This window comes from Lissotriton helveticus, chromosome 2_2 (genome assembly GCF_964261635.1).
Source record: "Lissotriton helveticus chromosome 2_2, aLisHel1.1, whole genome shotgun sequence".
Taxonomy (NCBI): Eukaryota; Metazoa; Chordata; class Amphibia; order Caudata; family Salamandridae; genus Lissotriton; species Lissotriton helveticus.
This window is the reverse complement of record NC_136060.1, coordinates 138,562,552-138,581,146: the sequence shown is the minus strand read 5'-3', so window position 1 is coordinate 138,581,146 and position 18,595 is coordinate 138,562,552. Positions and strand designations below refer to the sequence as shown.

The window sequence follows — 18,595 nt, the reverse complement described above, 5'->3', positions numbered from 1 at the left end:
TTAACTTTCCTCCAAATTTCAAAAGCAGCCCAAAATTTTTTAAATGTTGTCTTTTTATTGTAGCTGGGCTCAATTTCTCGCACTAAGCATTGCTTAGCCTCTTTACCAAATACCAGCTCATAGATTGACGGGCTGGCTGCTTCTTCTATTATAGCACCATGAGAAATCAAAACACCCATATGCTTTAATAGTGCAGCCTAATAATACAGACGAAGTAGGAATCCTCCAACCTCCTCTCTCTCTAGGTAGTATACACCATTTCATCGCCCTCCTAGATCTATGATAGCTCCAGAAAAACCTGGAGCACATTCTATCGGCCTTAACAAAAAAAGATGTGGGGAAGAGGAGAGGGATTGTGCGAAAAATAAATACAGAAATTTCGGGAAAATTGACATTTTTAAAACATTACTCCACCCATACAACGATAAATGAAGATTATTCAGTCTTTCCAAAGTTTTATTTGCCGAACCTAATATAGGGTCTGTATTTAACCGCCCTATTTCATCAACTTTTGCAGAAATTTTAATGCCTAAATATAGGGCTTCGGATGCGAAGCTCATATCCTTTGGTCAACCAGCGTCTGAATGAATTAACTAGGTTTTCTGAAATGTTTAATTTATAACCCGAGCACCCCCCAAATGTTTCGGCAGCTTCCACTATATTTGGCAAAGAGGCTTTAATATCCAATGTTACAATGGCGATATCATTCGCATATGCGAATACTTTGTATTCTACCCGATGTAACTTCTAATTTATTTAAACAGGGTTTGATATATAAAGCAAACAGCAAGGGGGAGCAGTGGCACCCTTGCCTCGTCCCTCGTGTTATTGTGACATTTTTCGAGAGATTCCCAGAAATACGTATTGAGGCCTTCGGATTGACATATAATGCCTGAATTGCTTTAACAAATTCACTTGGAAATCCCTTCCAAACTAAAGTAGACCATAAGAAGTTCCAGGAAACCCTGTCAAATGCTTTTTCAGCATCTAACAGGGCAAGCGCGACAGGAGAATTCGTAGCTTGAGACCAATCATAAAGAGAAATTATTCTTTTAACATGATCTGTAATATCGCGTTTTGAAATAAAACTGTTGTCTTTTTTAAACTAAGTTGGACATAATACTATTCAATCTATTGGCCTATACTTTTGAATAAATCTTAGTATCCGCATTCAGAAGTGAGATTGGTCTATTCTATAAGACCCCATCTCTGTTTCCTTCTTCCCTTTTTTCTTAAAAATAACAATAGTAGCTTCAGACCATGAAGCGGGGGGATTACTACAAAGCACTTGTTGACACACTTCGACTAGCTCTTTCTTAAGTGTCTTTCTGAAAATGCGATAAAATTCTAGTTGAATTTATCCGGTCCCATAGCTTTCCCCGGAGACAAACCTAATGAAGCTTTTTCGATTTCATCCCAAGTTATGGGTGCGGATAGCTGTTCTTTTTCAATTTCCGGAAGTCTAGTGGTTTCCAGGTTGGTCAAATATTCCACGGCCCTAATCCCCCCCTACCATCGCTTCTATTGGAGCCGTGTATAGATCTTGATAAAACGCTTCCAGAACCCCATCTTTGGTTTCTTGTAGAATCCCGTATAAATCAACGATTTTTTCAATATCATTAGAGACTATTTTCTGACGTAGTCTTTTTGCTAGGGTTCTCCCCGTATTTTCGCTGAATTCATAAACTTTTTCGTTGTATTGATTATATTTAAGCGCAAATTGGTCTGCAATGTTGGAGTATACCAAGTCACTTTTAATAGTTAGGTCTCTCTGTGCTATATAAATGTCCTGGCCTAATCTGATTGCATTGGCAATAACCATAACCAAGTCACAATCATCCTTGTGTTTAGCCCACCCTCTCTTCCGTCGCACGCTAGAATAACTAATGGTTTCCCCTCTAACTATCGCCTTAAAGGCATCCCAAACTATCTCATTCGGTGCGGTCTTTTTATTGAATTTGAAAAATTCCTGTATAGCTTTGACCATGTGTTGGCGATAGTCTTCATCCAATAGTAAGTTCCTTTCAAAAGACCATGACCGATACTTCTCAATTGTGTGTGGGCCAAGAGTTAATTTTAGTTATGATCGGATAGAAGCTTAGGAAGGATTTCTAGATTAAGTTTGCCTACCATTTGCTGTGAAACAAAAAAGTAATCTAAACGCACACATTTTTTGTGGGGTGCTGAAAAAAAAGTATAGCCAGGATCTCCTGCATGAAAGAAATTCCAAACATCCTTAAGCCCATGTTCTACAATTAAATCCCGCAATGCCCTAAATGTCTGATATTTCCTTCCTGAATACCCCCTATTCCCCCTGATATCTAAGTTCGCCTCCAAATGTATGTTCAAATCCCCACACATAATCACTGGTTGGGGCCATTGAGCTAATTCAGAATTTATGAAATTCATGAGCTCTGCATCATCCAAGTTCGGCCCATATAATGTACTCAGCGTAAATTTATTCTGATTAATCTTACATTCCACATTGGCCCACCTCCCCCATTTATCTGCCAAGCTCCTTATGCATGTCCCTCACCCCCGTCTGATTAGAATAGCCACCCCTCTCTTAATCCCCGTTTGTTTTGAACATACCACTAGGTCTAATCCTAAATTTTGCAACAGTCCTCGTTTTGCCCAAGCGATAAGAGTTTCTTGCAAACATAATATATCAATTTCAGATAATAAAATAATCTTGGCCAATACATCTCTCTTCTTCCTGTCATTGAGCCCACAAATATGGAGTGTACTGATCCTTAATTTCCTATCCATGTTCCCAAAAAGAAAAAAAACAGAAACACCAAAAGTTTACATTCTGAGTATGGACATAACTCTTTTCCTCTTTTATATAGCCGGTCTTGCTAGAATGAGATTCAAAAAAGACGAAAACAATTTCCTCAAGAAACATGGATGCTGCTGACTTTTTACCCCCCCCCCTCTACCACCCACCCTTCACCCCCTCCTCCCAACTCACCCCCTCCCCGACATCCCCGCCCCCCACCCACTTTTCCCAACCCACCATATGAGACACAGGGACAACCAGTCCCTGAAAAATATGGAGTGTCGCCCCCACCCCTTTTTTTAGGTCTGGAAGGAGAGCAACATTATTCTTTAGCCAAAACTGATCATTTCCTTAAAGCAAAATACTCACACAGACAAGAAAAATCCCGAAAAACCCTTGTATCTATTACCGGCAATGTCTACCCAGCCAAGATTATAAGGACTATAAGGACAACAAGTATTCTTTAGCTTCGATTTCCAGAAAAAAAAACCTTGTTTGGCCATTTAGAACAATTTTAAGCTTAGTCGGATTTTGAAGATAGATCGTGGCCCCCTTTTCTTGAAACCCTGTAGTAAGCTGACGGAGATGCCATTGTTTCGAAACTGTAGCCTGACAAAAATCAGGACGAACAAAAAAATTACAACCTTTTGCCTGTCTTTTTTTTATCTGGTCTAGCGAGCCTGTAAACTGCTTCCCGTGCCAAAAAATTACTAAATCGAACCAGAATGGCTCTAGGGCGATCTTCCTCCCCTTGCCTCCCCTTTTTAATAGTAAATGGAAACCTATGTGCCCTCTGGATCTCCATAGTCCAGTCCCACAAAGTCAGTTCAGGAAATGCCTCTGAAAAAACTTCGCAAATAAATTTACGAACATCTGTTTCTTCTCTCTTTTCTGGGACTCCTAAAATCCGTAGATTGTTCCTGCGAGCCTGATTTTCCAACTCTGAAAGCTTGAAGCTAATATCGTCACGTTGGGATCTAATAGTTTTAATCTCTGCTTTCTGTACAACAAGTTTATCCTCTAACGTTGAGATTCTTGTCTCTGCTTCAGTCATTCTAAGCGCTGTATGGGAGCATATTTTAATCACTCGTCGCACAGCGTTCTGCACTTTTCGACATGTTGCCTCCGTAGGGGTGTTTTCTGCTTTAATTTCCGATCTATGCTCCATCATGGTATGATAAATCGCTGACAACGTAATTTCCTGATCAGAGCTCTGCTCCCCTGTTTTCAATACTGCATCGAGCTCAAGATTCTCGTCAGGAGGGGATCCCGATAAAGTGTTCTCAAGACATGCCCCGCCCTTTTCTAAGGATTTATTCTTAGAATTAGCATGCAGCATTTGCCTAGATTTTAGCCTCTTAACTGTAGTTGTTACTGATCTTGGTGAGGCAGTATTTGATCTATCCTCCTCATCCTCCTCATCCATACTGCTGCCCTCTTCCTGATAGTCAGTCCAATCTTTACTTAGATTTCCGCTTTCATCCAAAGAGTGGTCAGACATTGAATAAAAGTTATCAAGAACATCTTGAGACCCGGTCAAATCCTGTGCAGGAGCACCTTCCGTTAGCGCCGAAGAATCTATCTCAGAAACCAGATTATCCACACTGCCGGTAATACCATCCGGAGGAGCGTTCTCAATGGTCATAGGGACTTCATCTCCAACAATACTCTTCACTGGAGATTTATCGCCAGAAATTCTTTCTTTCTCTAACTGACTACCATCCAGGGGTGTCTTTATCGCCTCGACTGCAGGGATCATTGATACAGTAGCACTAGAAGGGGAAACGGGGGAGCCAGTCTCCTTGTTTCCAGCCAGTGTTACAATTTCATTACATAATGGCTGTGACTGTAATTGTGCGTTCTTAGTGTCTTGCTTCTCAAACAGTTCAGGGAGAGTTTGAATCCCCTGTTTAGTAGGTGGTGCAGCCACACACGCCTTCACTGAACGCTCACCCCCTTCTTTCTGTTCGTACCTGCAGGAGACGGTTCAGTTGCTTTCTCTGCTCTTCCCGTCTCTCCCGGCTCGTCGTCTACACCATTTTCGGTGCTTTAGCTCGGGGCGAGATTCGCTTTGCCTCTCGCACCTCGCTTGTTCAACTTCGGGGGCATGCTACTCCGAGTGCCTCCACGTCCCCGAGCCACTTGCCAGTAAACTTGCGCAAAAAGAGACGGGAGACGCCACACCGGGGCTCCGAGCAATCGGAAGAGCACAAGCCGAGAAACCATCTGGGAAACCACGCCACGCGTAGCTGTACACTACAGACGTGCACTGCTATTCTTCACAGAGAGAATTCTCCCACTCAGGATGCCGATATTAATAAAGATTTTTAGTCCTTTCGAAGATCCTTTTGAAAGTCCGAAAAGCACAGAAGACTCAGAGATTCGTGATTACGCGGATCCGTCTAACCGGGTGAGTAAATTGCTTCACATTCTTTCTCCTTCCAAACCCGGAGCGGAGACCAAGCTGCTCACACAGCTTTTCCTGCGGCTGCCATCTTGCCTCCAAACCCAAGGCTTTTTACTTGTAAGTCCTTAGTAAAGTGGTATTATCTGTACCCAGGGCCTGTAAATTAAATGCAATTAGTGGGCCTGCAGCACTGGTTGTGCTATCCACTAAAGTAGCCTTTCAAACCTATCTCAGGCCTGCCATTGCAGCCTGTGAATGTGCAGTTTTAAACTGCCATTTTAACCTCGTAAAAAACATTTTGCCAGTCCTAATCCTTTCTTTTTAATACAAATAAGTCACCCCTAAGGTAGGCCCTAAACAGCCCATAGGGAAGGGTGCAGTGCACTTTTAAGTTTTGCATGCCCTAGTACTGAAAAACTGTCATTTTTTACTATTGCAAGGCCTACCTCTCCTAGAGGATAACGTTGGTCTACCTTATCACATTTACGTGATAACTTTCATTTGGAAGCAAGTAGGAATGTCGTTGTTTAAAGATGTGTGATTTAAAACCCTCTTTAATGGTAAAGTCGAATTAAGTCGCACTTCTGTGAACGTCACTTTTAGAAAGGTGGCAGTTTCTTGTCCTAACCTCTTGATGCCTGCAGTCTTTTTCCTGTGTCTCATGACTAGGTGAAGCTGGCGGATGGTCATTTTATATTGCTCTCAGTCGGACAAAGGGGTAATCGGTGTTGGCAGGATGGGCCATCTCTGACTCGATGGGTTGGGAGAAGCGGTCACCTACCACACTTGCACATCACAGAGCCTCTGCCACAGCACACTCATATGGTTTGACACTAGTTTTTTGTGTCCCCAGACAATCTAGGGCCAGGGCAGGGGGCAGGAAATTCCAAAACACCTCTGCGAGTCAAGGCTGGCACAAAATATAAATATCAGACCTGCTGACTCAAATCTCCAGTACACCTCTGGACCTGTGGATACTACATAAGACTAACTACTGTGCTTCTCTGCTGCCAGAAGGACTGCTACTCGGCTGCCCTGCTTCCTGAGGATGAATACTGGACCTGCAGCCTTCATCCGAGGCTGAAGTGACTTGAAGGGTCAGCTGACTAACCTCCTGTTCTGAGCTACAGGGAACACATTGAGCTCCAGAGAACTCCCTGCATCTGCCCCGTGGGCCTGCAACTGGATCTGCCCGAGCCCTGCTGGCGTCTGCTGGAGTATGTTTGTGTTCCTCCAGAGGTATCCCTCAGGTCCTGGACCCTTGGCGTGTCATCAGTTGAGCTCCCTCTACAAGCAAAAGTGACATTCTGAAGTTTTGGGCTATTCACTATCTCAAATGGGACGGTTTGTAAATAGATCTTGCTGTCTGCCAATGCGAAGCTCTGGTGCACCAGGGGTTTTGTACTGCAGTGATCGCAATGATCGGCAATGCGAGATCTGTATTTCGTGCTAAAGCATCAACAGCCCATGGTGACTGCTGACGTAAATCTTCAGCAATGATTGTCCTTGATGCCTGACTGGATCTATGCACTACAGCGAAGACGGTTAACTGTGTCCGGCCTGTTCATTGCGCCACAATGCTCTCCGTACTCCTTGCAGCCCACCCCATCGCCAACAGAACTCTTTGACCTGTGCTTTTGAAGGTAACTCTTTCAGAGGGCCTAACCTAGTCCCTGCATCTGGCCAATGCTCCATTGCAGTCAGCCTTTACTTGTGAAATTCACCCTGTCTCGCACAAGCAGATATCCACGAGTGATGCTTTTTTGTTTTAAGCTCTATACTTTTGTAAAATCTTTTAGAATGCATATCTCCGGTTCTGATGATGGGAGTTTTTTTGTTGTGGTCAATAATTTATTAACTTTTACTCTCTTTTTCTAAATTGATGTGGAATTTTTCTTGAGTTGTGTTTTTACGTTATTACTGCTTAAAGTACTGCATAAATAAGTTACACCTTGCCTCTAATTTAAGCCTGACTGCTTTGTGCCAATCTAAGCACAGTTTGTTTGAGGTTTGCGTGCAACTTCAACCCGACAGGAATTGTGGTTGCTCCTTGAGTAGGGTTTCACCTTTTTCAACCAGTAACCCAATTTCCTACACATTATTTTTAGTTGAAATGATCATAAAATTAACTTTTTCACAATAAAGGATCTTACTCAAGTAAGGGAATTGTCACAAAAAAGAAGTCATTAGCTTTGACAGAGCACTCAACATAATTGATCAAGGAAGGTGTGCAAGAGTTAGATACTATTAATTGTTTTTTAAAAATGTAGCTGTACATCACTGCATATACATTGGTCCAGAGCATGCCCTTGACAGCGGTAGAAGAGCTGCACGGCAGTAAATTAAGCTTCAAGTGTGATGCCTTCCTCATAATAGATGTAGGCATACCCGAAAAACATTAGTGAAAAGCATTTTCAACAGCTTACAGTGCTGACGTTTTAGAGGAACCCATGTGTTTACAGTGCTTTCGTTTTTTGCACTTTAATTTGTGTTGAGATTCTAAAACTTTTTTTATTGAAGTAGGACAGTGCCTTTGAAATTAGGATAGTTTGTCTTTTTTTGTGCTTGAGACACCCTTCTATGGTTGTTATAAAATCATTCTCAAAGGTATTTTTGTGTGAAACTATTTTTTATTATTTTCTCAAATAAAATACTAAATATAGTTCTGGGGAGAGAATTAAAATATCAAGTTATAATAATGTTAGTGTTTTACTGTAGCATTGGGATATGCGACAAACCACATTCAAGGTGGTCTTCTGTCTGTCATCCGCCTCCAACTCTTCAAATTGTCTGACCACTTATCCATCCAGACAGCTCTCATTGAAATGTCTTAATGCAACAGCCCACGCTATGATATTTCTGTTCTTACCAAGCAGTAGGAGATTTGGCGAGATCAGCCCCCTTGCATGTGTTCTGTTGCCATTTTTTTCCAGGGCAAAAATTCTGAGGGTGGATAAGTGTGTTGCTTATACTTGGAAATGTTGTTTGTGTTGTAGATAGGCTATATGTGGAGGTCGGCAGTGCAGATACAATTACATTTAATCAAGGTCTGATAAAGATTGCTGCAAAGTTCTCTGCCATTAGCCCTTAATTAAATTCTGCACTGCTGATGAGCTATTGACTAGGAATGCAACATGCAGTTCTTCATTGTAAATAACTGCATTAGCATGCTTATTTCGATAAGGCATACAAATATAAAGTCATTCTAAAAGTGGATCCTGAGCTTGATTTATGGGGCTAAAATGTATTTGATTTATTTGAAGAGTTTTATATAGCGCTGGCTAGACCCGGAGGTATCAGAGCACTTTACATGAGGACAAGTGTGTTACAAGTTACAAATTACATCAGTTACAGGGTTACACAGTACAATGACATATTAAAAGCAATGTTACACTGTTGGAGGGGGGGATGGGAGGAAAGGAGACACAGCGGAGAGACGAGGAAAATGATGTCCGGCTGGGTAGGTGACGGCTGAGGGGGTGAACCAAAGCCAATCTCCTCTATAGCTGTCTAGGCAGCTCCACCGGGCATCAGCCATATTGCTCAGTCTCCACGGTCAGGGAAATGGATCTGGGATTACTTGTCTGCCCCTTCTTAAGAGGCGTGGCCTTTCTGTTTGGGTAGAATGTTCTTTTAGGTGCAGGCCAAATATTGATTTGTTCATGGTTGACCCATGCATAGATAGTTTAAAAAGAATGTTCTGGAATGATCTTGAATAATTCTACGTTGGTTCGTTCAGTTACGTTCTTTACATCTAGTTGTCTCTGTAACATTAGGATTTCCACTGCATTGTGAAGATTAAGCTGTGGTCCGCCAAAAGTCAGTGGGGACACCAACTGGGAAAACAAGATTATGGTTTGGGGAAGGCCTTCATCTTATTATTATTTAAAATTTTATATAGCGCGCAGTTACCCTCGGGCATCCCAGCGCTTATCCAGACACCATCAGATAGAAAGGACGGCAAGGTAAATGCACTCAAGCAGGGAACAGATAGGTCTTGAGACACTTGCGGAACCGCAGAGTACAAGTTTCGGCGCGTAAATTAGAAGGGAGCGAGTTCCACAGCTTCGCCGTGTTAACTGGAAATCTTCTCCCGCCGGTACGAGACCTTTTGATTCTAGGGACTAGAAGAAGGTGTTTTTGGTCGGAGCGCAATGATCTACTCGATTTATATGGGACCGCTAAACTCTTTAGTATAGGGGGGCCTTTCCCCAGAAGGATTTTGTGGGCTGTACAAAGTGCCTTGAATATAACTCTCTCCTGCACTGGGAGCCAGTGCAACGCCTTAAGAGCAGGTCTTGCTGATTGCGTCCTAGGAACGTCCATGAGCAGTCTTGCCGCTGCGTTTTGGACCTGCTGGAGTTTCTTAAAAGTAGAATCAGGGGCGCCCAGAAAGATGGCATTGCTATAGTCCAGTCTAGATGTTATAAGACCCTGAATCAGCAGCTTCCTAGATGTTACAGGTAGAAGAGGAAAGATTTTGCGGGCAGACCGTAGCAACGCGAAGCACACTCCAGCAGTTTTCTTAGCTTGGGTCCGGAGTGACAAGTCTTTCTCAAGCCAGACTCCCAGGCTCTTGATCACCTCTTTGGGGTCCGGAAGGTCTCCCATACAGCTCGGCCAGCTGGTCAAAGGGAGAGAAGAATTTTTACTCCCTAACAGCATTATTTCCGTCTTCGAGCCGTTCAATTTAAGGGCTGATTCTTCCATCCAGGAGTGAACGTCCGACAGGCAGGAGTGCAGTAAATCCGGATTCACCGCCAGTTGGGAAAGAGAAACCACCAACTGCGTGTATTCATCTGAGATAACAGTGGAGAAGTGTGGCTCAATGGTTAGAGTGGCAGACCCTGATGCAGAGGTCTAGCCCGGGACCAGGGTTCAATTTCCCGCCTTGGCGGGTCTTGAGCTCAAAAAATTCCACGGACCTGATAATTCTCGCCTCGGTGCCTATTCCAATCATGGAGTCCCACTCTGCAACTCTGGGCAATAGCTTGCTTAATCTCCACAACGGCCCCCACAATGCTAAGGATGCCTGGCCTCCACCTTGGGGGTGCCCAGGAGTGGACACCTCACAGGGAAAGCCAGGATGGGTTCCACAGCGGTATTCGTACAAGCGCCTTGAGACCCTTGCGGGTGAGTAGTGCGCTATACAAGTATCAATTTACATTTACCCTTGGTAAACATTTTTCTCTACTATCGTTTCTTGCCCCCTTATTCATTCTGAGGAGTTCGGGACAAATTGAGATAGCAACTTTACTTTCAGGTGCAAAATTATATACCGAACAATGTGAAACATTTGGTTGCTTGAGAGCTATCTGCTCTTGCACTTAAGGGTATTTTCTGTAGCAGAGCAAAGATGAACTTGGAAGCTGTTGAAACTGAGTTACCTGAATACTTTGTAACCAATACAATACATACTGCCTGTCGCCTTTATATTTGAGAAAGGGTTACATTTAATACATACTTGGGCTGGAAAACTTCCATTTGACCTGCAGTAACCATCATTATGGTGGTTTGTTTCCCGTACATTATATTCCTATTAACTTTCCCATTGAGATGGCTGTCCGAGTTCTAGAAGGTTACTTTGGTCAAGTGGTTCGGATAGCCTTTGATCAGCTCTGTTCATAAAAGCCAACCAACAGTACCTCAATGTGAGTTAGTTGTCAAGAAACTGAAGTTGGACACTTGCCAGTCAGCCTTTTGGTATTTGCCCACAGTGACACTCATATGCTGGAATATAGAGAGCATATATGAACTAATTAACTATTAAATGTTGTATTTATCTGTTTCCCTTAAAAGGTAACTTTTTTCTTAATCATTTATTCTATAAACATACATTGGATTATGTCCTCCAACACATTCCTGACTCTTGCTGCACTTTTACTGTGGTATTTGTGTTTGCTATTTTATTAGCATTTAATTATTTTTCTTTCTCCGCCTAGGCTCTACACTTCACCGAAGAAAAAACTGACCCCATTGCAACAGTCAACGAGTCCGTTGGTTTGGTGCCGGCAGGTACTGGATAATCCCAGTCCTGAAATCGAGACTGCAAAAAAGTCAATAATGCACAGGCTTGAGCAGACCATGTCAGGTGAGTGAATAGCACAGTTCCATCATGCATGTGCTAAAATGGGAATTTTTTGGGTGTATACCGCTCAAATCAAGCCATAATGTAATTATTAAGAAAAGTATTAATTATAAAAGTTATGATCACAACAAGAAGTTTTGGCCAACAAGGAAAATGCCGCACACCACCTCAAAGTTGGTACGTTCAATTTATTATCCTGTAGGCTCTCTCCCACCTACGCGTTTCGGACTGTAGAAGTCCCTGGTCACGGTGTACAAAAAAAAAATATATATATATATATATATATATATATAAATGTATTATATTATATTTTGCTAACTATAACTTATGCCCCCGCAATGCACTGCTTATGACCTCACATATGACATCGTCAGTTACATCACTCATAAATAGCTTTGTGAATTATTATGCCACTCTACACTGCCTAGCTTGAAGTAAAATTATTTCTGACAGGCCTGCTACTCCTGTGCCTTTCAGTGACGTAGAGGGCATCCTGGTAGGGGGATCTTAATGCGGCTGAACTATTGGACATCAAATCTAGGAAAGTGCTGGTTCCCAACTGAGTTTTTCAAACAATATTCAGATTAATTAATGGAGACGCTGGGAGAGGTAAACAGAGAGGCCAGGGAATGTGGGACCTTGCCTTCAGAACTAAGGCAGCCTGCTGTAATACAGGATCTCGGGTGACCACTTGACATACTCATCTTCTATCCTATCTCCCTCAAAACAGAAGTCAAAATCGTAGCCAGACCACTAGCAGACAGATTGCGTGTGTTGATCCCTGCTTTGATCTACCGTGATCTCACAGGTTTCATGCCTGATCACGCCACATGACTCAATATCTGGAGACTGCGCAAAGCTCTTGCCTGGGGTGATAGGCTGGGAGACTGGCAGCCGTTCTCTCAGTGAACATTGAGAAGGAATTTGAATCGGCTTGATGGGTATATCTGCTTGCTGTACTGAAGACCCAATTTTGGACCGAAGTTCATATGGTATGTCTGACTCGTGTATACTGATATCTCGGCCTAGAGCCCAATTGGCAATGCCGCATCCAACCAATTCTAGATACAAAGTTTCACGCAACAGGGTTGTCTCTGGTCACCCTTACTGTTTGCTGTATCCATAGAGCCACTGGTTGTGTAGCTTCGAATAGATTCCCAGGTGAGTGGTTTCGAGTGGGATGTAGGGCTCATGGTCAGGGTGGCACTGTAAGCAGATGCCGTCCTTATCTTCCTCACAAACCCTATGATTGTCGGCCAACACACCCTTCAGGTTCTTAAGCTCTTCGGGTGCATGTCGGGCCTTTAACTTAACACCTCCAAATCATCACTGCTCCCGATCGATGTGTTGCCCCAGGACTTGTCTTGGGCCACTGACCTGCAAATAGAACACGATGACTTCAGATACCATTGGCCTTTGTCATTCCAAATGTCAATACCATAAGAGAATGTAATGTTCTCTCCTTTATGTATAAACTGGCAGTAGGTAAAACATTCTGGTCATACTTGCCTCTATCAGTGCTAGGTAGATCGGCTATCTTTAAGATGATGTCCCTATAATGGTTTCTGTACCAGCTACAAAACTTGCCATTTGATGTACCACGCACACTTTTCGACAAACTCAATTACATTTTCTGAGGTTTTTTTTTTTTGTAATCCGGGATTTCCCCACATATCCCTAACCAAATGTTTTAAATTCACCTATGATGGAGGAAATGTGGCCACTGACATTGAATCCTAGTTTAGGGCGTTCCACTTATTGCCATTGAATGGCGATACAACACACCAGGGGACCCAGCATTTGCTTCTGAGAAATGAGTGTTGGATGGCACATAGATTCCACACCTGTAAGGGGGCCATCCAAACCACCTCCTCACAACCCCCTCTCGTCCCCCCCGCCCTCCTCCCTAGAGCTCAGAGAAGCTGCTGGGCGGGGAGTGATGCCTAACTAAAGACACTGTTTTTGGAGGGGAAGATGCTGGCACAAAGTGGCACTGGATGGGTTCAACAAATGGAATCGTATTGGTATCCCGATCCTGGGGAACATATTTCATGGCGTACAACTGACATTTAATCAAGACCTCCAAGAGGAATACAATTTGTATTTTAGCCAATTTGTTCTCTGCTTCTAAATGAGGCATGCTTTCATGCCTATATAACTGCGCTAGAAGACCTCCCTGATTTAAACCCTTTGAAAGCCAAACACTTAATAGGGGAGATGGGCGACCACAAGATAACTGATATATTGCACATTGATTGCTAATACTAGAGACTCCTTTGATAATCTGCTCACCACCTGGGTAGAAGACCTGGATCCCCTTGAGGAATAGGGGTGGAGGGAAGCTAGGGAGGCCCGAGGTAGTTGATGATTGCAGCCAGACTACACCTTATCCAATGAAAATATCTCCATAGCGCATATTTCCCCGTCCTGCCTTTCTTGCTCCTTGGTGGAGGGCGACTTGGTACACATGGTGTGGAGTGTGTTAATCTTTGCTTATACTGGGATGTGGTGCCTGCTTGTCTGGGATCAACTTTGGGATGGACATTGAAGCTGGTTCCCAAGATGGTCCTTCATGTGGCGGAATACCTAAAATTCAACATATAAAACCTTTTCTTGCTATGGGTAGGATTAGTGTTGGTGAAGAGATATAACCTGCCACTGGAAAGAGGAAAATCTACCTTGATGATGAAATGAAATGATGACGATGAAATGAACTGAAATAATTAAATGATTACGCACTTGTATAGCGCACGACTACCCGGAGGCATCTCGGCGCTTGTACGAATACCGCAGAGGAACCCTTCCTGGCCTTTCCCTGTGAGGAGCCCAATCCTGGGCACCCCCAAGGTGAAGTCAGGCATCCTCGGCGTTGTTGGGGCCGTTGTAGAGATTAAGCAAGCTATTGCCCAGAGGTGCAGAGTGGGACTCATAATTAGAATAGGCACCGAGGCGAGAATTATCAGGTCCGAGGAAATTGAGCCCGAGACCCGCCGAGGCGGGAATTGAACCCTGGTCCCGGCCAGACTACTGCATCAGGGTCTGCCGCTCTAACCATTGAGCCACACTTCTCTACCTTTACTGGAGGAATGGGATAGAGTTATGGAACAGTGTATGTTCCTAGAGCAGCCAATATAAGTGGCCAGAGGTTGTCTCTGAAAATACATTAAGATATGGAAGATGTGAGGCGAGCATTGAGGAATTGTTGCTGAGCCAATTGTCTCCCTTAGTCTGCTCCTAGACTAGAAAATCTATACATACAGGTTTGGACCACTTGACATGGGAGGGTGATCTCCTATCAAAAAGAGACTTATAGGTGCATGTAGTCCCTATCAGGATATTGATTATAATGGTAGATGGGGAGGTAGGAGAGAGAAGGGGTCTTTCTGAACATTTGTATGTTATTATTTTTATATGTTCTATACTAAAACCCAGTCAAATGTGTTATAAAAAAGTTCATTAGCCTTTCTGTTGTAATCTGCTGATAGAGAGCATATGCATTATATGTTACCAATTTGATCAGGTCAGTAGCTAACTTCTAATCTCAAGTGGGAGTTTTACAATTTGTATTATATCATTTAAGAACCTGGTCTTCTTTAGCCAATCCTCCTGTGTATTTGTTGAAATTAAGTATACAGATAGGCTTGTGTATTTCTACCAACTGACTCCAAACTGTGACCAAAGAAGTACTCTCATTGCGAGTAAATAAGGACCTATACTTACTGTCTTTCAGTGAATTTGACATTGACATGGATCAGTTTGTTGCAACATGCGCCTCTTGCATTTTTAGAGCTTCTTTCAAACAAGATCCTGAGGAAATTCTTTGCTGTGCTTTTGAATTGTACCACAAATCACAGTGACTACTTTGTAAAGTTAGCTGAAAAGCTGGACTCTTGTTTAGGATTCGTCCTCAAAGTTTATAACCTTTATATGAAGAATTGATTGTGCAAGCTCCCATGCAATTTTCTCGCTAATTTCTAACATGGAAAAGCAGCCTGACCGATTTATTGTGAAATCCTCTCTGATACTCTCAGGCTGTATAATTAACCATTGGAGCTCTTGCACAGCATGTACATCTTGATGTAGTAACCAGCTTTCCTTTGCATGAGCAGCAGCTACCTTTTTTAACAGATGAATGACTTTCCACTGCTATATTTTTCTCAGGATTATAAATCTCAGCAAATTTTGAGTTGCCTATCATGGGCTGGATGGTCCCAGGCCATGCTGCAGAATTGACACTGAAATGCAGCATGTACTGCAGAATCATGACTGGTGTGAAGCTTGGTGTTACCCAAACCGCATAAATGGACCGGTAGGACTGGAAGTATGGTTTGTGCACTATTCTAATATTTAGTTTAAGGCCCAGAATTATTTTTAGACTCCTCAAGTGAACTGGAAGTCCTCCAGTCTGCCCTAGAATGAGGCCACAGAGTGCCTCTATACTCACCTAGAAACCATTTAGCATACAATTTCCTGTAGAAATTCATAATCTAGAAAAAGATTGAACTCAACAGTCACAAAAATGTTAGTAATGAGTTTATATCCAGTATCTGTGCTGAATTAAAGAATTTGTGGCTGAAGTAAATTGAGAGAGTGTCACTTGAGCACTCTCCTTGTTTTAAGTGCGGTACTTGCCTGCTTTCCTGAATGGGCTATCCTCACACTGTCTCTCAGCTGCACAGATTGAGCTTGTGAAGGCTCATCTCAACTGCCATGGGCATGTTACTTAGATTCTGTGGAGTAGAAGTCATCAATGAATGAACTCCTCTGACTGAAACATCCCTTACAGCTTCTACTGCGTGATCTTCTGCCTCCTATGTGGGCTCAGTACTAGAACCTGCCTCTGGGCTTTCCTCCCATTATTTGAGTTAGGGTCTGGGCTACAGTCCTTTACAGAGACACCATCTTTGTTAGCGGTCTAAAACGTTCTTCCTCAAATACTATGTCCTAGATAAATTACCGAGTAGCTTGTGAACCTGCTGTGTGAGATATGAGCTGAAAGTGAGTGTAGTGATCCAGCGGTTCACCAACAGCAGATACTCCACACCATATACTCACCTGGGCCCATAAACTCACAAGTGGTAAAAACCACTGGGGTCGGTTAAGTTTGTGATTTCCACAGTGCTCAAGATTAGTTATTTAATACTCCTAACTAACCTTTCACTGATCAAAAAGTTATTTCCTCTGGTCAATGGACCATTAGTTGAACTAGTTGATGGTGAAAGTTAACATATATTAACTTCTTTTATTCAATGTAAATAACCATAGACTCAGTAAGGTTTTAAATCTTTATCTAAATTAATGTATTTGAAAGCCTTCCACAATACAGTGCAGTCACAGTCATTCATAGGAGAGAAAAGTCAATTCATAAACACCAAGCATATACTTAGGACTCCTACAATAATCAATGCTCAGAAAGGGAGAGGACAGAGAGAAAAGAACATCAACAAATAACAAGAAAAATATAGTTAGCAAGGATGGTGTGAAAGACCGACCCCCTTGCCAAAGGGCTGGGATGGGTTCCCCGGGATAGGGCAGGAGAAAAAGACGTATGGACCTCTCTATAATATTGACGGTTGCGCCGCACCCCTCTCTGACACTCTTCCCCCTCGAGATTCTTCCACGATCTTCTGATCTAACCCAATTAATTAGGATAGAAAGTTCTGCTTCAAATTCTGCATTTGGTTCTTCATCAGCATCTCACAGCATCTCTCCCAGCAACAACACCTCCCGGAGCAACGACAGCATCCCAAACTCATCTAACTAACTAAGGATTTCTTAATTATACCGTTCGATCTTCATGTTCCACCCACTAAAGTTTCAATATTGTAATAATACGAAATCTGGTTGGTCAGGCAAGGGGGAAGCTCCATCACAACATGCTTACAGGTCATTAAAATCAGTTCAACTATTATTCACAAACCCATCCCCTTAATTTTTATTCATAAATGTAGTTTTCATTCGCCTTTGGTTTACTCTTGCAACAATTTTAATAAAATTCTGATTATGAGTGTTCTTTGTTGAACTCTTCACCATCCATTCCCACGTTTATAACACTCGATTTTGGCTTCCTTTCAATATCTCTGTCATGGCCTTCACGGCTTTACTCGGTGAGCTTTCCCAGTCATCGCGTCATTTCATTCAATCCGGCTATGCAAGAGAGGCCCAAATATGCACTAGTGATAAAGTAAAAAAAAAACGGTTACTTTCACAATAAAATGGTCGCACTGTATACCACCCACCTCTACTCCAGTTTATTTATGTATTTTCCCGCATTAGCATTAGTAAACACTACTCGATTAAGTTCAAACAAGCAGATGCCATGCCGCGAGTCTTCAAGACTCCATTTTAGTATGTTCTGCTCATGCGCCAGAATTTCCCTCCAAGTGTTAACTCTTCATACTGCGTAGATGCAGTTGATGCATGAGCACTACAGTTTCCCTGTTTAATGCGGTATTAGTCAGTCTTCATCATTATTTCCATTAATACACACATAAGCAAGCTTCACTAACCCGTATGTTCAATATGGTGCTTATTAGTTATTTACGATACTTTGTTAATGACTTCGCTAGTAAGTTAAACAAGTGGATTGCATCCAAGCAAGTTTCTTTTCCACGAAACCTTGCTCCATCAGTAGTGCTGTGCAACTGGGAGTATTCATGACAATTATGTTAATAAAAAAGAAAAATGCTTTCTTGTCTCCTTGCTGCGATGCAAAGAAGTTCTTCAAACAAGCTCAAAGAGGAAAGAAAAGAAAATCACTTCAACTGGCAGCATGCTCCGTATGGTATTGTATTGCTGGAGATGTCGTTGGCACTGAAAGAAATTGCTGTGTGTGTGGACACAGTTCAATTTGCCATGTGCACCATGTTTTCCTCTGCTTCCGCTCTCCACAGCATAGGGCAGTGTCGACAGTCAATCGATTCGTTCGTGTGCCATTGACAATTTACTTCTACCCGCCACATCATTTATAATGGGACAGGGGTGAGTCCACTTCAGCCCTTAATTAATTATTCAGCCGTTTAGATTTTGCTTCCTCCCACCACAGGGTAGTGTATGTAGTAGGTCAGCCCATTTCTGCCATTGATTAGTCATTCTGTTAGTCACATTTTACTCCCCCCACCCCCCCATCACAGTATACATTGGGGGAAAGGGTGAGTCCTCTTGACCCACAGTTCCGCTATTGTGCCATTCATATTTTGCTTCCACCCACCACATACTTCTTTTTGGCACTGCTGCCCGGGGGATGTAGTGGTGGGGTGGGTCGAGCCATGCCTGCTCCCCCACCAAAAAAAACAACCCAAGACATCTTTGGTGTCTAGTG

General features: G+C 42.8%; 1 protein-coding gene across 1 annotated transcript in view; it reads left to right on the top strand.

The window, feature by feature from the left end:
- The window catches only part of SLAIN2 (SLAIN motif family member 2), a 383,646-nt gene that overhangs the window by 114,446 nt on the left and 250,605 nt on the right, over positions 1-18,595 (top strand). Inside the window, exon 2 of the mRNA XM_078678220.1 lies at positions 11,129-11,277. Within this exon, the coding sequence (XP_078534346.1) occupies positions 11,129-11,277 (149 nt within the window). The remainder of the gene's footprint in view (positions 1-11,128; positions 11,278-18,595) is intronic.